The 26,107-nt window shown below is 44.0% G+C and overlaps 1 protein-coding gene across 2 annotated transcripts in view; it reads right to left on the bottom strand.

Annotated features, from left to right (window-relative positions):
• The window catches only part of LOC144823278 (sodium channel protein type 2 subunit alpha-like), an 859,818-nt gene that overhangs the window by 623,154 nt on the left and 210,557 nt on the right, over positions 1-26,107 (bottom strand). For both annotated transcript variants that reach the window (XM_078681635.1, XM_078681634.1), the window contains exon 3: positions 8,701-8,818. In XM_078681635.1, coding sequence (XP_078537761.1) covers positions 8,701-8,818 — 118 coding nt within the window. The remainder of the gene's footprint in view (positions 1-8,700; positions 8,819-26,107) is intronic.

The following is a 26,107-nucleotide window of genomic DNA, read 5'->3' as shown; positions in this document are numbered from 1 at the left end:
AGTACAAGTAAGAAAAATCAATCTAGCTTAACTCATGTAGTAAAAACTAAATTCGGTCACACAATGGAGAACTAACGTTTAAACTACATCAAATGTCAACGGCGTTTCGATCCTACTGAAGTAAAGGATCATCATCAGGACAACCAATGTATTGCCTAATACAAAAGCCAATCTAAGGAGACTCCCAGGAAGGTCCTGAATAAAGGAGAATTCTGCGAGTCGGTTCCAAGGCAGCGGAAAATTAACGTGGCCAGTTCAAGAGGGAAGGATGAATCCTCTGTTACCTCGATAATATACTAAGCTGAGCGTCCCATCCGGTGGCGCCGCTACAGTAGTTCAGATTAATAGGTCGAGGGTAAAATTCCCACATAGGCTTACGTTTCCAGATTCCCTGACTGGAAGGGGTGCGAGTGGGAACACGAGTTGGCCCAATTTAGGCGAACATTGAAAAGGGGGGCATGTAGGGCGTCCCGTCCGGTGACGCTGCTGCAGTCAATTGTTGATTAACAGCGCGTGAATTAATCACAGCCCTGACGGGTGGAAAATGGAAGCAATTGGCGGTACCAGCCTTGGATTCCGGCGGAACCTAAATGTTCACAGTGGAACACCGGATAACGTCTGGAGGGCCGAATCGCACCGGTCAGACCTGGTGATAGCGCAGGGACAGAGATCACATCCTTGCCCAGGCGCGCCTCAAAGGAGACATAGAGGTGGAAAACTGAAAGGTGTGACTTCCCAGATTTTTCCCAGGAGGTACAAAGGCAAAGAGGTTCCTATCAAGATGTGAAGCAGAGGCTGCGGCAACTGAACTACAAATATGTGACGCAATACCCGGTCACACTACAAGCAACCACAGAGAAGGGCACAGAGTTCTTCAGGACCTCGCAGGAGGCATCAGACTGGCTGGAGAAGCACAAAGGGATGGCACCACTATGGGATCCGGAGAGGAGAAGAAGAGGAGAGAACCGCTCTAGGGGTCGGCAGACCTTGAGGGAGACTCTAGCCCCTACGCAAGAAGAGACACAGCTTGGGCGCCAAAATGCAATGCAGCAAAGGGAGAGGCCACGTACTCCCTGAGGGCAGCGAGACTGCAGCGGACTCCGGCTCAGAGCATGGGTCCAGCAACAACGAGGAACAGAGCATGGTAATCTCAGACGTAACTCCGCAGGCGACGGATGACATTTCTTAGACGAAGAGAGCAGAGATCCTCTATGAGAAGTTCAGGAGTAACACTAGAGGCACCTGACCCAGCAATGAGGTACAGGGATTAATGGGGTTCCTTTGGGACCGGGAACTGAAAGGCGGTTGTAGAGACTGGGAGAGCAACGGACAAGCATCCTTCCCACCTTGCAATTGACAGATCGAACTGTAAGCAGTCACTTGCGGACATATAACCTTAGTTTGGATGGGGGTGTTTTCCTGCTTATATTGGGGAGTTGGAGTTGGGGGAAATGCTTAATGATGATATGGGGGACACCTTGAGTTGCAGGATGCAGAGAACCACAAGGGATCGAGTGAGGAGAGTAGGTTGGTGACAGCGCATGAGGAGGGAGGCGGGCCGGGAATAGTAACATCTCCATATGGCTGATAAACAAAATTGGAATATTAGAGGTATGCACACAATGACGAAACACCACAAAGTCCTCTCATACATACAATGGCGGGGAGCCCAGATAGCCCTGTTGCAAGAGACGCACCTAACACAGAAAGAGGTGTAAAAGGGCTGGCGGAGGGGCCAGCCCTTTTACACTACCTATTCCGCATATGTGCAGGGGCGCTAATATGGATCCAAGCGGGGGTTCCATTCCAACTGACGGACTCAATAGTAGATCCGGAGGGTTGGTACGTGGCCATAAAGGGACGACTACAGGGCCGGGAGATAAGTATAATTAGCATTTATGCCCCAATCCTGAGCAACCAGCCTTCTTCGCGAGACTGTGTCACTGCTTGATGCAAAACTTGACGGGCACTACCCTAATGGGGGATGACTTTAATAGTGTGGACAACACGCTCCTAGAGAGATCTCACCCTCCACTGAGAAATTCCCAAGCAGTGGGTGCCTCATATGCATTCACCGACAGAGACAGAGCTGGGGACTGGTAGAAGTCTGGGGGACCTTACACCCCAAAGACTACTCCTACTTCTCTGTGCTTCATGAGTACATGTGCAACTAGACGCCTTCCTATGCTCAGCAGACATGCAGCATCATGTCATTTCTGCGGAATAACTTGCGCGAACGATATCGGACCACAACCCACTGGTTCTATCCCTGAGATGTATAGACCCTGTGTCAGCGTTCCCCACTTGGAGACTTCACCCGGACACCCTATAAGACCAGGTCTTCCGGAAAGAGATTAGGGGGGGAATAGCGCACTACTTTGAGGCCAATGCGAGGCCAGCTTCTTTGCTGAACGCAGAGTGGGACGCCTTTAAAGTGATCCTGCAGGGTCAATGCATAACGCATACCATGGGGTCAGGGGTGTCATCTTGGGAGAAGTTGAGGGAGCAGAGACAACCCTTAGGGGGCTGGAATGCAGAAGGCCAGAGCACCCAGAGCTTCAGCAGGCACTCTTAAAGGCCAAGGTGGAGGTGGCAAGGCAGACAGAGAGGCTTAGATGCTTTTACTACAAGAAATACCTAAAGCGCACACACAGTAAGCAGGACAAATCGGGATGCCTCCAGGCATGGCTGGCAAACCTGGTGAGTAGGGGCCTGCGGCTGGTGGAAATAGAGGATAAGGAAGGGGGCGCACTATAAGCAGGCGAAAAATGATAAAGTCTTCGCCCGCTATTACTCGAAACTATACAGAAGGTCACGGGAAGGCAAATACGCGAACGCAAGGGATTACTTTGCAGGCCTGTGGATGACAAGGCTGAACCCTTAGAGGTGGAAGAGCTGGGAGCGGGTATTGCAGAGCAGCAGGTACGAGCTGCCATCAAGGGTAGCAGTCTTGAAGATGGTAGCACTCCCATGCCTACTAAATTACTTCTGGGCTCTCCCGGTGTAGATCCCGAGAGCAACATTCAAAGATCTTGACTCAATGATCAGGTCATTTCTCTGGGGAGCGGGGCGAAGGATGGTAGCGTTGACCTCCTTACAGTGCCCTACAGCAGAGGGTGGTCTAGTGGTCCCTGACTTTGAGGGCTATTGTATAGCGGCCCAGAATATCCTACTACAGGTTCGACGGAATGTGTCCCATCACAATGCTATGCTGCCTCCTACAGGGAGAACATTGGGCGGGGATTAGAGGACTGGGAAGAGGCAGGACTGACAGTGGTGGGGGACTTGTACCAAGATTCTACACTGCCCCTTTCGAAGAACTGCAAGCGGAATATGACTTGCTGGGCAGTCACTTCCTGAAGCATTGGAAAACACTGGGGCGTGGGAGGCATGGAGCCGTGGGCGATAGCAGGATGTAGGTATGTGGCGCTATCAGCAGGGCGGATCAAGACAGTCTCTTGCTACTACAAGGCAATGACGCAAGACATGCAAAGGCCACTAAAGCCCCTGTGATTACAGTGGGAAAAAGATCTGGGCAAGCAGATTTCAGAGGTAGAGTGGGGTAGAATCCTGGAGCGAACCCCGATAGCATCCAGGAATGCGTGATTTAAATTAATTAATTTCTACATATTGCAAAGAGCGTGCCTAACCCCGTCCCGCATTAGGAGATATTTTGGAACAGACACAGCAGCATGCCCAAGATGTGGAGAGAGGGAGGCACATATAATCCATATGTTTTGGAGCTGCCCCTTGCTACAATCCTTCTGGGACTAGATAAGGCAAGTGGTAGGTTATCTCATTGACAAAGAGCTCCCGTATACTCCAGAGCATTCCCTGCTAGGGTGGTTTCCACACACGGTCAAAAACAAGACGACTGGAAAGTTTCAGGACCTGGCCCATGTTCTGTCCAAAAGAGAGATAGCCAGGAATTGGACGGTACCTGGAGGGCCGTGCATTGTTTCCAGGAAAAAAGAACTCAAGAAGTGGGAGGGAGCAGAAGGTAGACTACTGCTCAAGGAAGCCAGCCGAGGGATAGGTAAAATAGATAGGGCCAGGGCGTGGGAAAACCTAGTAAGTGAACTGATGGTGGATAGGCAGGATAACACTGGGACGGGCACCCCTCAACCAGTGGAGCTAGAATAGGAGAACGGATGAGATGAGCACTTGGATCAGGGACAATAGGCATCAGACTGAAACCAAAGCTTGACTCACGAAACCCAACAACAGCTATGTCCACCTAAGCACAACTCAAGGGGGGACTGTTTCATTAAAGGTGTGTTAAGATAAGTGCACCAGAGAGTAACGACAATGTGTAATATGTTCTAGATATAACATGAATAACATCTATGTATGTTGATGATGTCTTTAAAACCTAATAAAATCTGTTGTAAAAAAAAGAAAAAAGTATTTATAGTGGGAATTTGTTACTTTTACCACACAGTTGACATGCTTGGCAAATGTTAAGTCGCAGTCAAAGATTACTCCTGTGTTCCTCATTTGTTTCTTGGGTTTGGGGAATATCCCTAGGATAGATACTATGCAATGTAATACTGTCTCTGCAATCGTGTAACTAAAAGCGCTTGTAGTCCTTGGAAGCTCAGGAACGAGATATTATTGTTAACTCATTGAATGCCGACTTCCTAGGATTTGCATTTTAAGAGGGCTTAGTCAAGGCCTACTCTTTAATGGAGTTAGGCAGTCGGACACTGAAGTACAGTTTCCATTGGGACTGTACACAGTTGATCAGTAAATGTCAGGTGTATTGTATTTGCATATAATAATAATAATAATAATAATAATAATAATAATAATAATAATCATTTATTGAGCGCCTGGCTGCACAAAACTGTGTGTCCCCGCGCTGACTGCAAGTTCAACCCGTCCAGAAGCCAGAGAACAGGTAGAGGAGCTAAACTGTGGGAAATAGATGCGTTTTGAGTTTGGCTCTAAACCTGGTTTCCGATGGCTCCATCCGGAGCTGTATCGGTAAGGCATTCCAAAGCTTGGTAGCTAAGTAGCGGAAGGATTTTCCTCCCATTTTAGCTTTAGTGATGCGAGGGATTTTAAATAGCATCATGCCTGCTGATCTAAGATCTCTGACCGGCCTATGGATGGTAAGGAGGCCTCTCAGATAGCTAGGACCTTTGTTTTGGGCAATGCGATGTGCATAGCAGAGAGTTTTAAATATGATCCTCTCTTTAATAGGTAGCCAGTGAAGCTTGGCAAGCGCATTTTTAGTGGATGCTCTCCTGGGGAGACCAAACACCAGTCGTGCAGCAGAGTTTTGTATGCACTGTAACTGGTGTAGACTCTTTTGATTAAGACCAAGTAGGAGAGCATTGCCATAGTCCAAATGGGGGGATATTAGGGCATGGACTATGGTCTTTCTTGCTTCGGTTGGAAGAAGGTCTAGTACTTTACGCAGTACTTTTAAAGTGCTATAGCATTTGCCTGTCACTTTGTTTACCTGAGTTCTGCCTGAGAGATCGGTGTCAAGCATGACTCCGAGATTCTTCACTTTCTCTACAGGCATGGGCACTTCTCCCAACTCACTAGGCCACCATGCTTGCGACCAGACCGAGGTCTCCTTCCCAACTATCAGTACCTCTGTTTTATCTCCATTTAAACGGAGGCAGTTGGCGTTCATCCATGTCGCTATCTTTAACATGCAGTTAGAGAAGTTGGAAGCTAAGTCTCTACTGTCTGGCGTTATTTTGAACACCAACTGGGTGTCGTCAGCATAGCTGACAATGCCCACCCCAAATTCCTCCGCGATGTATGCCAGGGGTTCCATGTAGATGTTAAATAAGGTAGGGCTCAGACTAGAGCCCTGAGGAACCCCATGGCAGACGTCGCGAGGAGATGATTTGAAGGGTGGGCAATGAAGTTGGAAGGTTCTTTCAGTGAGGTATGACTGAAACCAGGTGAGGGCAGAATCTTTTACTCCTATGTCTGAGAGCCGAGACAGCAGTGTTGAGTGCAGCACGGTGTCAAACGCTGCACTTAGGTCCAATAGGACCAGCGCTGCTGTCTCTCCCTCATCCACCAGTTTCCGAATCAGTTCGGTGGAATATAGAACGGCTGATTCCGTAGAATGGCCTTATCTAAATCCTGATTGGGAAGGGTGGAGGAGTGCTTCTTTCTCCAAATACTCCATGAGTTGGAGATTGGCCACCTTCTCTATGATCTTAGCACAGAAAGGGAGAAGGGAAATTGGCCGCAAGTTTTGGAGCTGAGTAATAGGAATATTCGGTTTCTTTTTTAATGGGAGTACCTGAGCAGATTTCCAGTTTCTCAGGACGTTGCCTTCCCGGAATGAGGTTGTGATCATGCTGCTTATATGATCCAATAATAGGCTTTCCATGACCGCTTTGAACTGTTCCGGTGGGCAGGCATCCATAGGGGAGCCAGAGCAAATAGAATTTATAATTTTCATAAGTTCCTGTTTATTGGGGGTCCTGAAGTTGGTAAGCTGGGATTTAAGGGGGCAAGAATCTAGAATCTCCACCTTATTTTTATCAGATCTGGTACTGCAGGAAAATGTAGCATGAATTTTTTCTACCTTCTCCACAAAGAAGTCGGCTATCTGGTCGCAAATCTCTGTGGAGTAGGTATCTTTAGTATCCAGGCGAGAAGGTGTAGTGATTTCTTTGTAGATACCGAATAATTCCTTGGTAGGGTTTTTAGCTTCCACAATTCTGCTCTTGTAATAGAGACTCTTTTCTAATCGTACCAACTTTTGATATTTTTTTAGCTCGATTTTATAGTTTCTTTGAGTTCTGGAGTGTAGCTTTTCCTCCACTTTCGTTCGATGGATTTGCATAGGGCTTTAGCTATTTTCAATTTTTCAGAGAACCAGGGGGCGTTTTTAAATTGTCGTGCTGGGGGTTTGGTCGTCCAGGGCGCAATTTTATCTAATGCTTTAGTTAGCCATGATTCAAAATTGTCCCATACCTCCTGTAGGGATATGCCTGTTGCCGGGGGGTGTTCGGTGAGTTCCTGCAGCAGCAGTTCAGGAGTGCATTTTTTAAAGTTACGGCGTCTGTAGGGAGGGTTTTTTGCATATGACTTGATAGTCTTGTTAGTGATTATTTTGAATGGCACCATACTGTGGTCCGACCATATTAATGGAATGGGTGAGGGAGTGTTTACCCCTTCCCAGTTCGTGAATATCGGATCTAGTAGATGCCCTTGTTGATGCGTGGGCAGAGTGGATAGAAGCTTAAGATCAATTGCGTCGAGGGCATTTAGAAGGAGCTGTGCTTCCTTGGAGTGGCTATCCTCTAGATGGATGTTCAAGTCGCCGAGTATGATCAATTTTTTGTGTCTAATGGCTAACTGAGTGGTTAGTTCAATAAGATGATATAATTAGAGATTCATACACAGGACTTTGTGCCAAAGTGCATTAGCAGATGAGCAGCATACTAAATTGTGGGGAGGTGCTTGTCTGAAATAGGTTTTGATTGCAATATAGCCTATCTAGGAATCATTTTGGTGTTGTGTCTCAGTAACCAGAGGCTTGCTTTTATCTTGCCACAGGTATTTGGGCCTAGACGTATGATGACAGTACGGGCAGTGAGAGTTAGAATGTGTGAATGACAGCGTGATATGACTTTTTGAATCCTTTAAGACTTTGATTCATAATTAAAGGTTCGCTATGTAGTACATATGTCTTTCTTTTTCTGTCCAGCATGAGGAACATAGACAATCTGGCTCTCCCAGGCATGCACAGGGGACCTTGCATGAATTACCACTATAGAGAATCAGAGCAAGGCATAATAGCAATGTGGCACAGGGTCATGACCTGGTTTGAAGCGCAAAGTCAGCTGGTTCGTTGAGGAAGCTTTGTATTTTTCTTACTGGCTTTCATTGGATTTGCAGTTGGTTACTACAGGATGTCGAGATGTGTCCCACTCTCCTTCTTCCACAATAGGTCATTTCAGGAGCACTGCTCAAATCAATGCACTCAAGAGGAATGGGTGAGTACAGCCTCTTGGGTGATGTGATCCTTGAGGTGCCATGTGGGCCTAGTGGGAACACTGCAGGAGTTGGCATATGAGCAGAATGATGGCAACAAGGGGAGGAAAAGAAACTCTAGCAAGGTTAGCTGCACAGTGGATGATATCTTATGTGTCTTTAGCTCTTTCTTTGCACTCATGGCGTAAGGCATAAGGTGGTCTTACATTCCCTTTGAAAATACCAGTTAGAACTCTTCTCTAAGCGGAGGTTCCTTGGAGAATGGCTGGACAAGTTACAGTCTCCAACTTGGCAGTACCCTAAACATACATCCATGGTCCTCACAGCAGCACTCAAAGTGCTGATCTTTGATTCTTTGAGTTGGAGAAGCATGTTCTCAGAACAAAAGGAGGTCTGCCCCATGACTTTTCCAGTTCCTAGCAATGTAAAGGATCCCTGTGATATCAAGTGTGCTGTGTAAGTGGCAAGCAGCCTAAAGCTTTTAACTAGAATAGCTCAGAAACAACTGATGGGGTGAAAGCTCTATTCACAGTTCACAACTACCTCTCAAGTTCTGAATCAGAAAGCGTGCACTAGCATACTAGAAATTACCAGTATTGCATGCACTCAAATTGACAACAATGTAATATATAATTCAGTGGCTTCATCAAAATTACAACATAACACATTTTATCGAATCGTGATTGTTATGATATAACATTTATGCCATTTGAAAAGGATATGAATGAACCAAAACTTTAATAGCTACTCTTCTGAGAGGATTGAAAGGAGTTAACATATACAAGGCAGAAGTGGCACTGAAGCGGAAGATTGCCTTCCCTCTGTTCAATACTATAAAAGTCTGTAAAAGAAAAAGAAAATGAACATTTGTTAACATTTTTAACATGGCTACCAATGTCAAGTGCACATTCTTTATCTCTTCTGTGGAGGAAAAATAATTACAAATTATGAGGTCATGCCCACATTTTTTTATACTCATCCACAATTTGGTATTATGCTATTAGATAGAACATTACCAATGCAAACCCTATCTCAAAAGAGCTTTGGCACTGGCAAATTTAAATTAATTGCACGTTTGGCTTCAGAGTTTCATTAAGACATTGTTACTCTGTGAGCACATTATTGAAACATTATCATAAAAATGAATGCTGAGGAAGCATTTGGTAATGTCTGTCCTCTGGCAAGTACATATTCAACTGTGGCATTACAGTCAATTCTGACCAGGATATCCTCACCAAGGGCAGATGTGTGCCCATCATCCATATTGCACTACTGCAGCTGACCTGGTGAAGCTATGCCTTGGCCATTAATCGTGTCATGGGCCTGATTCACAAAGGTAAACTTACACTTCTGTGTAACTTTATAGGGTTTTTTTTGGTACTCACAAACTACGAGTCAATAGTAAGTTTAGGACTGCGGATCATCCTATTTGTTTTGGTCTGTGAAGGATATGCGAACCCACATGTGATAAACAAGAGTTGCCTTCGAAACACAGTATGACCTCACAATATCTTCAAGTTACTAATGTGACCTTCCTGACTGAGAAAAACAACACTTGCCTAATGTAGCCATAGTGGCAGGGCCGGCTTTAAGGCAGTGCGACCGGTGCGGCCACAATGGGTGCTGGCCTATTGAAGGAGAGCTGACCTTGGGGGGAGGGCACTGTGTTTAGCAATAACATGATTGGAGAGATAAGGGGCACTTTTGCCTGGTGGTAGTGAGAGAATACGAGGAATTGGTGTGGGGCACCAAAAATGATAGTCACACTGGGCACCACCAGCGCTAAAGTCGACCCTGCGTAGTGGCACCACTTAAGAGAAAGTGTTCTAAATTCGAATTTAATAACAAAATATCCTACCATTAATAGATAACCTTTTTCAGATTGCAATAACAAATGCAGCTGGTTTACTGCCACAGTAGAATAATCCTTAGCAGGTTGGGATTCAGTGACAGGAAAATGAGCATGGCTAATGGAATTTTAGTCAAGTATGCTGAAAATGTACATGTAACTGAAATGACCAAAAACACTCAGGCAGTTTAAAGCAAAAGCAGACTGAGGTCTGTCTAGAAAATCATTGGTAATCCTGGTGGAGCTGGTAACTAGAGTAACCACACAATGCAGCCAAAGCAAAATATTCTTTGGACCCCGCGAGCACTGCTAAATGACTTTATCACTAATATGAAAACAGGATAAACAAGGTGTGCACGATACACAATTACAGTTTAACTAGAGTAACTAGCCACACTAAGATTACACATTGTGTAACAACTCTGCAGACCTTGTGCGCTTCACATAGACACTTTGATGAAAGCAATCAAATTGAAAAACCAGTGAAAAAAGGTGACTGGCCATGAGAATCAGAATGAGAATTACCAATTTTTCTGGTAATCCCTCATTTCTAAGGAGACCCTCTGCATCCTACTTTTTAAAAAATATATTTTATTGAACAAAAAGCAGAGCAGATAATCATGAATTACAATCTTGACATAAAATACGTACATTACAGCAGTGTATCACAGACACAATTATGAGGGGGAACCAGGTCGAGCCAGTGCCATATCAGTTGAAGGGGAAGTACACAGTTCACCTCTATAAACATTCCATTGTCCCCATTTCTTATCCCAGACAGCAGTGTAAATCATTTTTTCGGATAACATACACACATCCATAGCAGCAACCCATCTGATCAAAAGTAATTTAGATGGTGAGCCCCATTGCATTGCTATTTCACGTTTCAGCAAGAGGAAGCCCAGAGCCACCCACCGTTGCTCGAGTACAGTGAGATCAGTGGGGTCCCACACATTGAGAAGTTCACATTTGGGAATCAGAGGGATGGACTTTCCTAGAGCCTCAGCCATCTTGCGGGCGGCGCGCTCCGACAGGTCCCGAATTACCTGGCATTCCCAGAGAATATGATAGAATGTGCCAATCTGACCGCAGTTACGGAGGCAGAGGTCAGAGGTCCGCCTACCAATCCTGGCCAGGAGGGGAGCGGACATGTACGTTCTGTGCAATATCTTTAACTGTATATGCCTAAAGCTGTGGTTAATTGCTGATTCGCGCTGGGACATCAGTGCCGCCTGCCATTCAGCTTCCTCCAAGACACCGATGTTGGTCTGCCATTTGTCTCGTAGAAGCTGGAAGGTGTTGGGCATGTTGTTGCATAATTTACGATAGGTGTAGGATATCGCTTTGGCCTGGAGGGGTTCGGACAAGGGTCTGTCCTCGAGAGGCAAGGATTGCGGGAGAGAAGAGAGATCAGGGACATTGGCGAGTATGGCATGTTTAATTTGGAGGTAGCGGAAGTTGTCAGAGTGGGCTAAGTCGTGTGTCATCTGGAGCTCTTCGAATGTCAATAGTTTGCCCTTGTGAAGCATGTCGCCTAAAGTGGAAATGCCTATTGTGTCCCACTTGTCAAAGCCCTGGTAGTGACATTGTGTGGGACATCGGGCCTATAAATCGGGAACGAGAGTGTTTGCCATATAGAGCCTCAAGGTAGCCCCCGCGGCCGGTCTGGTATCTCTCTAGGTGGAAAGCAAGGTTCGTGGGTGAACCATAGATCCAGGAGTTAGTAGCAGTCAATTGAGTAGCCCAATAGTAGAGTCGAACATTTGGGAGGGCGATACCCCCATCATACCACCCCTGTGTGAGTGAAAGGAGAGCAATGCGGGGAGAACCCTTCAAGTGTATTGAAATAGGAGTCAGCTATTGGAAATGGACAATTTTTCAGGGCATACACAAATCGAGGGAGTGCTAGCATTTTGAAGAGGGCCTACCTGGGAGAGAGAGAGGGAGTGATCTCCAATGGGAGATGTCATTATGGAGTCTTTGAAGTGGGCCTTTGAGGTTGCGGTCATAAAATAGTTTGGGGTCTGGAGTGACAAAGATTCCGAGGTATTTAAATCCATCCAGGGCTAGTTCAATGGAGTAGTTTCATGGGAGGGGGTGGGCCACGAAGGACGTATAATAGTGATTTGGACCAATTGATGGAGAAGCCCGAGTATTTGCCAAAATTAGTGATGACGTGTAGCAGACTGTTAAGAGAGGGTTTGGGGGAGGAGATGTAGACAAGGATGTCCTCCACGTAGAGCGAGATCTTGTCAATCGTGTCGTCATTCCATCTGAGACCACGGATGGAGTTGTCAGTTCTGACCCAATGAGCCAGAGGTTCGAGGGTGAGAGCAAACAATAAAGGGGACAGAGGGCATCCCTGTCTCGTACCTCTGTGCAAGGGAAATCGCCTGGACGTATGTCCATTAACATAAACTTGACCCCAGAGATCAGTGTATAGTAGTCGGATCCATTGGATAAATTTGGGACCAAAACCATAGCGGAGTAGGACCTCGAAAAGGTAAGACCATTCTATAGAATCAAAGGCAAGCGTAGCGTCAAGGGAGAGGATAGCCGCGTCCTCTTGAAGTAGTGGTATCCTGCTCATTACATTGTGAACCCGGCGGAGGTTGAGTGCTGTGTTACGGCCTGGTAAGAAGCCCGACTGATCTTCGTGGATCAAGGCAGGGAGGACTCTCATAAGCCTGGCAGCGAGGAGTTTCGCCAGGACCTTCACTTCAGAGTTAATGAGGGAAATTGGTCGGCAGGAGCCGCAATCATTGGCCGGGTTGTTAGGTTTACGAATGACTACTATTGATGCCAACCGCTGGTCCAACGGCAGGCATCCGGCATCCCGACTCTCCTCAAACATTGCTTTGAGGTGCGGGAGGATCTCACCTGCCATGCCCTTTAGGAACTCAATTGGAACACAGTTGGGGCCCATAGCTTTACCTTATTGAACAGCAAATAAGGCATTGCCAACCTCTTCTGCTGTGAGGTCCGCCTCCAGTTCCTGCACATCAGATTCGGAAAGAGAGGAAAGTCTCATCTCGGCCAGAAGCAGTTTTGACTCTTCTGCGCCATAGTGTGCTCTGGCTGTGTAGATTCTCTCTAGGTGGACGGCAAAGGCCTCCGCTATGTCACTTGGGTCTGTGACCGTAGATTGATCTGGTAAGGTCAACTCTGGGATCCACAGAGATCCCTGCTCACGTTTTTCGAGCCATGCCAGCAATTTACCTGCCATGTCTCCCAGTTCGTAAACACGATGGCTAGTTTTCAAGAGCTTGGCCTGCGCTTTCTCGAGGGCCAGTGATTTAAATTCTAGTTGTTTCGCGCGGAGGCGAGTCGCCGTTTCGTCTGTGGGGTGCGCATTATGGAGTGATTCCAGGTGGGTCAGGTCCGTTTCGACCTGAATTAGGTGTTCACTCCGTTTGTGAATGTAGCCAGTTTTGAGAGCTAAGGCCTTACCCTTAAGTACTGCCTTGTATGCGGATGTATGACGTTACAACGCATACTTTTACAACGACTACCATTACAACACATTTTTTACAACGCAAAAACTTTTACAACGCATACCATTACAACGCAAGATTTTACAACGCAAGTACCTTTACAACGCATACCATTACAACGTAAATATTGGTAAGTATATAATATTTTTTTTAATATAAATTATTTTAAATTATTAAAATATATTTACATTTTATGTAATTTTATTTAATTAATTTAATTTAAATATAATTTTAATTTATTTTTACAAATTAACCCTGTACCCCAAAAACCCAAAACTGACCCTGAACCCTAAAAATATTTTTTTTAATTTAAATTAATTTAAATTATTAAAATATAAATAATTTTTATTTAATTACATTTAATTAATTTAATTTAAATATAATTTTATTTTATTTTTACAAATTAACCCTGTACCCCAAAAACCCAAAACTGACCCTGAACCCTAAAAATACCCCTTTATCCAAAAACCCAAAACTGACCCTGAACCCTAAAAATACCCCTTTACCCAAAAACCCAAAACTGACCCTGAACCCTAAAAATACCCCTTTACCCAAAAACCCAAAACTGACCCTGAACCCTAAAAATACCCCTTTACCCAAAAACCCAAAACTGACCCTGAACCCTAAAAATACCCTTTACCCAAAAACTGAAAACTGACCCTGAACCCTAAAAATACCCCTTTACCCAAAAACTGAAAACTGACCCTGAACCCTAAAAATACCCCTTTACCCAAAAACTGAAAACTTACCCTGAACCCTAAAAATACCCCTTTACCCAAAAACTGAAAACTGACCCTGAACCCTAAAAATACCCCTTTACCCAAAAACTGAAAACTGACCCTGAACCCTAAAAATACCCCTTTACCCAAAAACCCAAACATATAATATTTTAAAAATAATTATATACTTACCAATACTTACGTTGTAATGGTATGCGTTGTAAAGGTACTTGCGTTGTAAAATCCTGCGTTGTAATGGTATGCGTTGTAAAAGTTTTTGCGTTGTAAAAGTTTCGTTGTAATGGTAGTTCGTTGTAAAAGTTGCGTTGTAAATGTTGTTTCCCCTTGTATGCTTCCCATAAAGTCACGGGCGATTGTACAGAGCCCACATTTTCCGCAAAATAGTATTCCGTGTGCTCTAGTAGGGAGTCTTTTATGTCAGGGATTTTTAGGAGCCAGGGCGTTATATTATGGGGCCACGGGATCTCTGGCGGTGATATGTGAATTCCACAGTTAGCGGGGAATGATCTGAGATTCCCCAGGGGAGCCCTTTGGGGTGGCGAAAAAACTCCATGTCAGTGGTGGGGGAGAACAGATAATCTATGCGGGAGCTGCTGTTGTGGGCATTGGAGTAGTGTGTGATGTAGGAAGTAGTCGGGTGAGACACGCGCCACAGGTATTCAAGCCCCATTGTTTGTGTGAAGTCAAGTAGATCAGAGCCCGACCTGTGTGACGTGCGCTGAGGGTGTCGATCCTGGATATCGTTCATAGTCATGTTGAAGTCACCTCCAATAAGTAGGGGTCCCTGTGGGAGATCTAACATTATGCGCTGTAGGGCCTGTAAAGCAGCTGTGCCTAAGGCTGGAGGGATGTAGGCTGAAATAACATTTAACGGTTTACCTTCCCAGGTGGTCTCTAGCACAGCAAAACGACCTAGGGGGTCAGCCCACGTCTTAATAGACGTCAATGCAACGTTTTTCCGGACCAGGATTCCGGTCCCTCTGGATCCGGAGTTGAAGGCAGCATGTACGAGTAGGTTGTAGCCTCCCCGGTGCAGTGCTTGGCACGCGTTGCCCATCAAGTGAGTTTCTTGGAGAAGAACCAGGTCTGGAGCTTGACGTTTGAGATATTGCATGACAATCCCTCTCTTTATTCTACTACCTAGGCCGTTAACATTCCACGTCATGAGGGAGAGAGATGTCGTCAATGAGGGTGTCATGGTGGCTCAAAAAATCTGCATCCTACTTTTAATCCCTTTTACTCCGCTTGCATCTCCCAAAGATAATAATGCCCTGGTATCAGTCACTCCAGGGATTGTAAGAGGGACATATTTAATAGGATTAGTATCAAGGCACTCATACAGAGGCCTTGAATGTTTAACATTCCTTTTATTTTTAGGTTCAATGAAATGGGATTTTATGTTTGAATGATCTACAGGTATTGACTTTGGAAGTAACTTCTCAATTCCTGTCTTACTTTCAGTAGAAGTAACTAATTCACTTTACCACAAATCCTTTGTCACTAAGTGCCAGATTTATGACAGTAAAACTTTTCTGCTTTTAATATGCAATTTCGCAAACAACCAATCCCTGAAGATCTCGCCACCTTTGAAACTGCATGTCTACTCATGCATTAAACTATTCATAAAAGGTGAACAGCCTACACATATTTGTTTGGGTAAATTGGACTAGAAACTGTTGCTAACTTGGCCTATTGCATTCACTAGAAACAAAGGTTGAACTGCCCAATTTAATAACACCTACTCGCTATAATGAATCGCGGCACTGCATAACAACATTTGTATAGAGATTATGACCCCAGTGTGGGGCACTGAAATACTTACCTACAGGCGTAGCAAGCTATATCATGTAGGGTGTTTGGTTGAAAGGGTGTTTTTGTTGTCTTGTAATCATATATGGAAGGTGTTTCATGTTGTGAATAAGGACAGCCAACGTGCGGCTCTCATGTTATTGGACAAAGGGCTTAGCAGTGTGGTCGCTGATGAGGTGTGAAAGAAAGAAGAGCAGCTTTATGGTTTTCGGTGTGCTTGCAGCTTCGAACAGCTCTGCAGGGTCCTTATGGCATTTCCTATGAGTATAGTCTGCTTAGGTGGTTACTGTACTGGGTGGTCTAATGTGCGATTGTATGCCTAGTAGTGGTCCAGATCTGGCATGGTTGGAAAGAGAAAGATGTACTTTACATTTACACCCACCCACATCTGCATGTATTTTGTTTTGATATTATATTCCTATGTTTACACAATAGCAAGTGGCCCCTAGTATCTAGATGTAAGTAAAGTCTAATTAAAAAAAACAGCAATGCTTAAACACAGATATAATTATGCAAACTGTAGTCATTTACCTTAAGTGTCTAAGGTCTAACTTCAAAAGTTAACCAGATGCACATGTAAGTAATCTATCCAACTGACAAATAAGTGCCATTCTTGGAGCCCCTACTTGAAATCATTTGAGGTGATTTAATTATCTAAATAGTTTTTCTACATATAAATGAAGAATACAGAGTTCACATTATTTATCAGTTCACCCAATGTCAATGTAAACAAAAAAAGCAAAGACATAAGTGGTTTTGAAAGTTATTTGATCACCCTGTCGACCACGAGCTAATCTAAATGTCACCACTTTCTTTATTATCTCCATGTCAGACTATCACTGACACCAACCCCTCTGCTCCATCTTCAGAAATCTACAGTCAAAAGACAAGGATTTTACACTCCTTTCACTGACTCCATATTGCCAGCACATACATTAGTCATGGGATAAGCACTGTTCATCTCCTCCCACTTCCAGTACCATGGGCTAGCGGAAGCTTGATGGGTTTGCATTTGAAAGGGTGATGCGCGCACCTTCCAATCACATGCTTACAGTATCATTTCGGAAAACACCGTCGAAAGTAAAAAAAAAAAAAAATTGAACATAAATTACTCTGGAGTTTGCTAAATATTTGAGTTCTCCCTGTCAAGGGCAGGTCAGCGTGGGTCAGAAAGCAACTAAAGGATCCTTCCATCGTATCCTTTTTAATGTAGTATAGCAAAGCGTTTCCCTAAATCTGGGAAAATGGCAACCTATAAGCCCACGTGCAATATAAATTAAAGCTCCCCTTAACTTATTTTGGATACTGACTGGCCGACTAAAAAAAAATAGTATATGTCGTTTAAAAAAAAAAAAAAAAACACTACTAACAAAATAAAGTTAACACGCCAACCAGCATCACCCCTTCCCTCTTTGGTAATCTCGGGCACATTTCAAGCCCCCAAGAGCCCTGTGCCACAGACAGGCAAATGTCACACTGTTACTTTATGTGGAGCAGCCCATGACAAAACAACAAAACACACACATATATTGAAACGTCACGCATCTCTTCAGAGCATCATGCTCAAACGATTTATTTTATTCTGCCACTGCCTGAGGAGTCTTTACCTTAAATAAAAAAGCCATGAATAAAAAAGATTTTGATGTGTATTAGGAAGAAAAAGAAACAAGCAGGGTTTGCCAGTTTTGCGTCAGGCCAGCGGGGTTGGGTCACACGTAGACCCATGTCAAGTAGGGCCTGCTGGGATACTCCCAGCCTCAAGGTAGAGTAGTGGGGCTTCGAAAAAGCTAGTTCCCGCTCAGTTTGTCAGGGTGGTGACAGAGCCATAGTACCAGGTCAGCGTGCCTGGGTCTAAGCGAGTCACAAGTGGTTCTGGAGCACGGATGTCTGCGGCAGGCTCGCTTTGTGCTGCAGAATCTACAGCAAGTAATGACCGATGAGTGACAGAGTGGTACCACATACCAGTTCTGTGGACTGTGGGGCTAGAGCAGAGCCAATCATATGGCAGGGTGGCGCGCTGGGCGGCTGGAGCATAGCTACAATGTGCCATGATAATGGGGCTGGGTCAAAATCATTCACCTGGAAGGTCAGTAGCTCTCTAGCTAAGTCGGTAACTAGATGAGCGATTAAGGATAGTGAAGAGATTGTCTCATTCCAGTCAAAGTCCAATGTGACCAATAAGCTTCCCTGAACCTTTGGAACCAGTGCATATTCTCTGCAAGATCCAGCTAAGTACCTAACTCCTTCTAATTCCAGTGCTAGATTGTGGTATATCAGCTGCAAAGACATTGTTTCGATTAGTTTCGTTATACCCAGTGCCAGGTTCTTCCAAACGTGCACCCACAACAGACAAGGAATAATTCAATTCTTTATCATTATTTAGAAATACCCTTGGAAAAACCGCAGTGTGTTGGTTTTTAATACAGAACGCTCGACGGAAGAGAATGAATCCTTGGATATGCACGATATGTGTGAGTCATTTCTTCTGGCATTGTTTAAAGTGGGAGCTGAACGCATGAGAATATATAATAAAGAGCAACTGACAGCATTCCTTGAAAAAATTGATACAGTACATCAAGCTCCTCTCCTGCTTAGGTTCCAGCAAGTCTCCTTGCCAACTTGTCCTCTGCCCCCTCTCTACATTACAATATTTTACTTCAATGTTTGGTGTACACTGTGTATCTGCAAACATGTAGATTTGGGTTTGAGCAATCGTGTTTCTTTATGTTGTATTGCATTTCACAGTGCACCACTACTCTTTAGCTCTTTAATGTAATTTTAATGCATTTATATAGCGCTTACTACCCCATACGAGACGTGAAAGCGCTTTCGGTGCATAGCACGCTACGACGGGTCCCAAAAAGGATTAGTGGTGATTTAGTTTAGGGAGATATGAGATTACTTTGAGCGGTTGGCATGTGTGTCTGTTAGTTGGATTGAAAAGGGATAGTGGAGGGATGGAAGAGGGAAGGGTTTGCATTTATATTGCACTTGCTACCCCTGACAAGGCATTGTAGGTCTTTTCAGAGAGCAGCGTGTTACTCCAGAACTCAAAAAGGATTAGTGCTGAATTAGGATAGGGAAATATGAAATTAATTTCTGCGTTCGACATGTGAGTCTGTTAGTAGGATTGAAAAGAATAGTGGAGGTATAGAAGAGGGAAGAGTCTAGAAAGCGTTTAATTGGCAGATCATAGCAGTAGCAGGAGGTTTTGGATGATTAAAGGGGTGATGGAGGGGGAAGAGTCAGAGAGAAGGGCTGAGAAAGGCTTTTTTGGGAGATCTGAATAGTAGGGGGGTTTTAGATGACGAAAGGAGGGATAGACGAGGGAAGAGGTTATTATGGGGATCATGCTAGTAGAATGGAGTTTGGGATAAGTCAGAGAGGGGGGTGAAGGATATATTGAGAGAGGAATAGGATGAGAAATAGGGTAGTGCATTGGAGAAAGTAGTAGAATGAACTTTGGGATGAGTCAGAGTGCCGAGGTAGAGGATATATTGAGAGAGGTATAGAGTGAGCTATAGTGTAGCGCATTGGAGATGCTGAATTAGGAGTACAGTTATAAAAATAAATATACATAAGTACATGGAAGGTATATATGTATAAGGAAGGCAATATATCAAGATTTAATTTGCATTTAGTAAATTCAGAATTTCAGGTATTGCTGTACTTTAAGCTTATTTATTTGTTCTTATAATTTATAGGGTTTTTAAAATATAATATTGAAGTAATTGTAGATAAATATGTATGCTTACATTTTTCCTATTTATGCAGTTACCTATATGCAAGTTAAGCATAGAATAATATAACCATAAGCAATATGTAAATTTGTTTAGCAGAACTAACGAATATCTCTATATTTATAAACATAATTATGCAAATTTATACAAAGGAATTCACATATAATGATAATAACAATAAGTCATTTATAGAGCTCCTGACCACCCCTTCAGGTTTGTCCCTGCAGTTAGAAGCAGTTTCCGCTAGAGAGGAAAGGAGAACCGGACTAAAGCTGATAGAGCCATGTTTTCAGGCCTCTACAAAAGGTGGGCTCAGATTTCTCAGCGCACAGCAGAGGTGGGAGTGTGTTCCAGTTTTTGTCCGCAAGAAAGCCAAATTAGCGTGCACCCACCCTTGCTTTTTTATCTTAGGTATTTTAAGCAGGTAAGCTCTTGTCGATCTGAGTTGACGACTGGGATTGTAAGGGGTTACAAAATCATGACAATAACTGCCGCCGTTCCCCTGTATGATCCGGTGACAGAAGCACATGGCCTTGAAAAGGATTCTCTTTCCAATTGGCAGCCAGTGAAGGGAATCAAGAGCTTTCATCATTGAGGCACGCCTCTGTAAATTAAGAACAAGGTGTGCCGCCGCATTCTGAATTTGTTGGAGGTGTTGCAGGCAGCATTTTGGCGCACCCAGGTATAGCACATTCCTATAGTCCAGTTGCGAGGTCACCAAGGTGTGAACTAAAGATTTCCTTGCTGATACGGGAAGAATATCTACGTTTTTTGTAGCATCTTGAGGGTGCCAAAACATTTCCCTACTACCTTTCTAGTGTGGGACTCGAAGGAAAGTTTTGGATCGAGCACACTCTCAAATTCTTTACGTCTATTTTAGGCGTGGGGCAAGATGAGCCCCAAATGGAGGGGGATTTCGACATTGATCATGACCTCTGTCTTACCGGGAAGCTACGGTCCTCTAAAAAGGACCACATCCACTTTAGTGCTACCCCGTCCAGTCCGCACACCTTGAGACGCTGAAGTAGTAATTTGTGGGACAACGTATCGAAGGCAGCGCTTGGGTCCAGCAGGACCAGGGCCACAGCCTGACCGGCGTCCACCCATATCCGAATAGACTCTGTTGCAAAGAGGAGTGCTGACTCAGTTGAAAAAGATGCTCTAAAACCTGATTGAGTTGAATGAAGAAGAGTGTGTAAGTTGATGTGTGCTACTAATTGTTTATTCACAACCTTCTCCGTGATTTTAGAGATGTAGGGGAGTAGAGAAATGGGACGGAGATTGTCCAACAGCTCAGGATCAGCAGAGGGTTTTCTTTTTTAGAGGTATGACAATCGCATGCTTCCATGACCTAGGATAGATCAGTTCTATGCCCTCCCTTATTCTACTTGGTGCCACTGGATCGGCGGGGGAGACAGATTTAATTTTTAAGGCCACTTCCTTGAGCGCTATCATGGAGAGAGAACGGAATTCCTTCAGGGGCCTGAACCCCAGCTCAATAGGTTTCTCTTCTTGTCCGATAGGGCCATTACGGGCATCCTCCGAGAAGGAATTGTATATACTGGATATTTTCTGAAGGAAGAAATCGGCAATCAGAATGCACCGCTATTCAGAACTTATAGGAGCAATCAATGTCCTCTCAAGAGTTAAGAGCTCTTTAATGGTAGCAAACAGTTCCTTGGATGAGTTTTCTGCCATATGTATTTTCTCCTTATAATACACTGAGCGCCTCTTTTTAGTACTGTATGGTGCTTGTTTTGTGCTATCTTATAACCTTCCTTCGTTTCTTTCAAGAAAGCGACCCTCCATTTACGTTCTAGGCACTTGCAGCCTTGATTGGCAATTCTCAGCTCTTCATTGTACCAGGGCGCTGATTTAGACCCTGTCTTCGGGGTCTTAGTGGTCCAGGGGGCTGACTCATCAAGTGCATCCATGATCCACTTCTCTCTAAGCGTTGGCCAAATTAATGTTGTTATTAGTAGAGGTGGATTTTTCTGAAGTGCCGATGGAAAAACTCTCACAGTTAAACCTGGACCATTACCTACGCGGAAGGGTTGAGTCACTTTTTTCCATAAGTTGTGGTTTAGGTGGGGGATATGAGAAACTATAAGGTGGTAATAGGACCATGGGATGGGGGTCGGTGGCTGAACCACCAGGCCCGGATGATTCGAGAAAATAGGGTCCCACAAATGGCCCAAACAGTATGTTGGTGCCATAGATTTAAGTTCTATTTGTAAACTGGCCAATTCTTTGTGTAAGGCTTGCGCCTCAGTCTTCAGGTGATCCTCCATGTGAAGGTTTAGGTCACCCAGAATCAAAAAGTCAGTGTACTGCAGGGCAAGTTGCGTGGCCAATTCGGCAAGATTTATTGTGAAATCAGTAGGCAGACCTGGTGGGCGACAGATTAAGAGACTGTTCATGGTAGAGTCATTTGCTCTCTTCCGGGTAAAATTAGCCGCTTCAGCACTTTCTATTTGGATTTTGTCCAAAGTGCAGTTAAGATACAGGCGAAAAATGATAGATATTCCTCCTCCACGCCTAAGAGGTCGAGTTTGTCTTAGCATGCCATAGTTAATGGGGAGTGCTTCTAGTATGACAGGGTGGAGTCATCATTTAGCCATGTTTTAGTGAGGAACATAGTGTCAGGCTGATGGTCAGTGAGGAAATCATACATTTCTATTTAATGCTTAGCGAGAGACGTACAGTTAACAAGGGTCAACTTCATATTGCCTTGCTGAATTGTCAATTTACCTGGGGTTAGGGGCAAAGGGGCACCTGGTACAATGTGGGCTCTCCTCACTTACCCACAGTTAGTGGCAGCAAGACCCAGCCAGAGGCCTCTCTTGTATCCTTAATGCATTCCATTAATATTGTAGGGGCTGGTCGGTCTGCAAACGGGCATGGTGGGTGGCCCCTGGCCCCATCCGGACGTGGACGGGCACAGACGGGCTTGCCTTTGGGGCACCCGCTCCACGTGTCTGCTGTGCATCCGCTCACACATGCCACCTAAATACTATGGCTGTATCTAGATACACATACATAATCCACATACATGCACATACACAGGGATATGCTGAACATTTCTGTTTGAGTATGGTTGATATGTCAGGAAGAGCCAACTCTTGAGTAGCCTTCTGAAGATCAGATAGTTATTCATGGACCTTATTTTTAGGGGCAAAGAGTGCCATAGTTTGGCTGCTTGGACAGAGAAAGATGTGCCACCTATGTCTTTTTTTCTTGTATGGTAGGATTTTGAGGCAAGATGCCAATCTAGAGCAGAGGTTCCTTTGTTGAATGCATTTGGTGATTTTATTCCTGATGAAGAGTGGCCCTGTTCCATGTTTTGCTTTATGGGTAATACAAAGCAGCTGCAATGTGAACCTTCCGGTAACCAATGTAGATCCTTCAAGGTAGCGAAGATGTAGGCTTTTGGCTTTACATGTGAGAGTAGTCTGGCAGCAGAGTTTTGAATCAGTTGCAGTCTTTTAATAGTTGTTAAAGATGATCCATGGTAGAGGCTACTTGAATAATTGAGTTTAGACAGAACAATAGAGATAGTAGCTTTGACCTTGTCTGCAAATCCCAGGTGGGGGAAGATGTATCGCAGAGTATTTATAGTAATGAAGCCTGAACTTGCTAGTTTGTCCACTTGGGCATTCATTGATCACTTGAAGTGCATGGAAATCCTGAGGTTTCTTACCTCCTTGGATACTTTAGACAGTGTTCTCAGGTTGTCAGTCCAGGCGGCGAGTGGATCATAATTTTTCTAATTGCTACATGTGAGTATTTCCATTTTGGAAGCATTCAATTTGAAATGGCTTCATGTCATCCACTGATCATCAGCTCTGAGGCAGCTAACAAATCTGTGAGTTTCTAATGTCTTTGGGGCATTCCAGTTTTAGGGGTTTTCTTGTGTCATCTGCGTAGTTACAGCATATGAGGAGAAAGTAATTGATCAGTTTCGGTAATGATATAATGTAGATGTTGAAAAGCATAGGGGAGATGATGGAGCCTTGAGGAAACCCTGCTTTAGTGAAGTACATTTTGGATGAGAGAGGGGAGATACAGATGACATTTGTTCTGTTTTGAACGTAGGATATGCACCAGTCGAGAGCATTCCCCTCTATTTCCCACATTCATCAAAGTCAATTGCATTCGCAAACGGTGCAAATCGCAATTTTCTGCCGTTTGCGAATGCAATTAACTAATTTGGAATGCATCATGCATTTCGCAATTTTAGGAATTGCAACCATGTTGCGATTTCTAAAATTGCGATTGCATTTAAGAAATCTTAATTTCAGATTTCTTAAATGCAATGCATGATCATTTTTTAATTGCGAATTTGCAATTTGGAAGTGGTAAAATAGCATGAAGTTGACCTTCATGCTAATTTACCGAAAACGTTCAAATATGCTCAAATTGCATTTTTGAAAGTATTAATTTACACACACAGCATGTGTGTGTGTAAATTGCATTTGAAGTTACATTTCAGGGGTGCAGGGAGGGGTTCTTTGGACCCCCCCTGCACCCTTGAAATTGCATTCACATTTTGCGAATCTCAATTTGAAATTCGCAAAATGCGAATGCCTTCCCATTCATTCCTCTGGGCCTTTTGGCCCATAGGAATCAATGGGAAGGGGTTTCCTTAATTGCGATTCGCAAATTGTGAATCGCAATCAAGGAAAAATACCGAATCGCAAAAAAAAGCGAATTTTTCATGCATTGCAGTTTGCGATTTCTAAATTGCGATTCCTTAATTTTCGCAATTTAGGAATCACAAATGGGTGCAATGATGCATGTGGCCGATTGCTTCGTGGAGCCTATCATATCAGTGTCATGGTCAACTGTGTCAAAGGAAGCTGAGAGTTCCAAGAGAAGTAGTGCAGCAACCTTGTTCTGCTCTACTGTGTTCTTAAGGTCATCCCAGATGGCAATGAGGGCAGATTCTGAGCCTCTTCCTGGTCTGAAAGTCTGAAAGCATGGAATTATCTTTAATTAATTGTGATATCTGGGTGAATGCTGCTCTCTCTACCACTTTGCCTAGGAAAGATCCGTTTGTAATTGGTTTGTAGTTGTCGGGATTGAGTGGGTCCAGATTTGTATTCTTTAATAATGGTTGTATGTATGACTTTTTAAGGTCTTCTGGAAATATTCCAGTAGTTAAGGAATTGTTGATGATTCTTCTGACTGGTGTGGCAGCAGAGGTAGAATTTCCTTGAGGGTTTGTGGTGGACACAGGTCAGAAGGGCTTCTGGCAGGCCTAATTACTTTGACCAGATGCATAAATGAATTGTGTGATATTTGTTGGAAGGAATGCAAAGGTTGGATTAGCCTACTCTTGGAGGGATTTTCTGGAACAGGGTTGGTGCTGGTGGTCTTCCTTTGTTTTTAATAGGAGTCCAACATGTCTGCTTTGGTTGTGTATTGAATTGCCAGTTTGTGAATTTTTGAGTAATTCAATGAGCTCTTTCGAGGCAATTTGGTTTTAGAAATTCAGAGAGACTTTTATAGAATTCTTTATTTGAACATTTAGCCTTTTGAATTCTGTACGAATAGTATATATATATTTTTTTTTATTGCTTCCTTGTATAATCTGTTAAGTTTCTGTAGGTGAAGTTTGTCTTGATTAGTGTTTGTTTTGATCCAGGTGCGTTGCAGCTTTCTAATTTGCTGTGTTATCTCTTTTAGCTCTTTTTCTTCAAGGGGCCTGTTTTCTTTTGTTCTGTTTTATTGTTCTTAGTGGTAATAGGATATCAAAAGCTTCCTGTTGCCACTCATACACTTTATTTGCACAATTTATTGTGCCTAGATCTGTATTGGATGTTAGTTGCGTTTCTAAGTATTCAAAATTGAGTTTGTTCCACGGTCGATAGGTGGATGGTAAGGTGGGATTAGACGTGTTGCTTTGTGTTGTTTTATGTTGGAAAACAAGCAAATGGTGGTCTGACCTTGTGACTTGAGTAATTGTTTGAAAGGTAATTAGTTCTGGATTGAAAAAATCACATCTAGGATGTGTCCAGCGATGTGTGCAGGTTTGTGGACCGACACACCTTTTGTCTGTCCTGTAAAGATTTTCCAGTGCCTGGGTGAGGGATGGTCTTCACTTTAACTCATATGTTTAATCTGAATAACTAGGCAGTCTGTACTCTATTTAGACATGGCTGTTTTCTAAGACTATGGACCTCATTTATACTTTGGCGTGACGCAGTGGCAGCTCCTCCGTTAAGACAGAGGAGCATCGCCCCACTGCTCTTTGAGCAGTGCAAAAACGAAAAATAAAATGATAATAACACAATGCTTTTATTATTTTATTTTTCAATACGGAGCCAGGGGGTGGTGGGGCTGTGCCATCCTGATGATCAGCAGCAGCCATCTGGTAGGAGGAATTGTAAGAATAGAAATCTAAGAGATTGGCTTAGGGGAGGTAGGGAGCCTGTGTGCTGCCAGGAGTCTGTGGGCAGGAGCTGGATTGAGCTGTCTCTCCCCCGTTCCCTGCTT

Source organism: Lissotriton helveticus, chromosome 3_1 (assembly GCF_964261635.1).
Source record: "Lissotriton helveticus chromosome 3_1, aLisHel1.1, whole genome shotgun sequence".
In the NCBI taxonomy this organism is placed as follows: Eukaryota; Metazoa; Chordata; class Amphibia; order Caudata; family Salamandridae; genus Lissotriton; species Lissotriton helveticus.
Note: the sequence above shows the minus strand (reverse complement) of the source record. Positions and strands in the feature narration are given on the sequence as shown.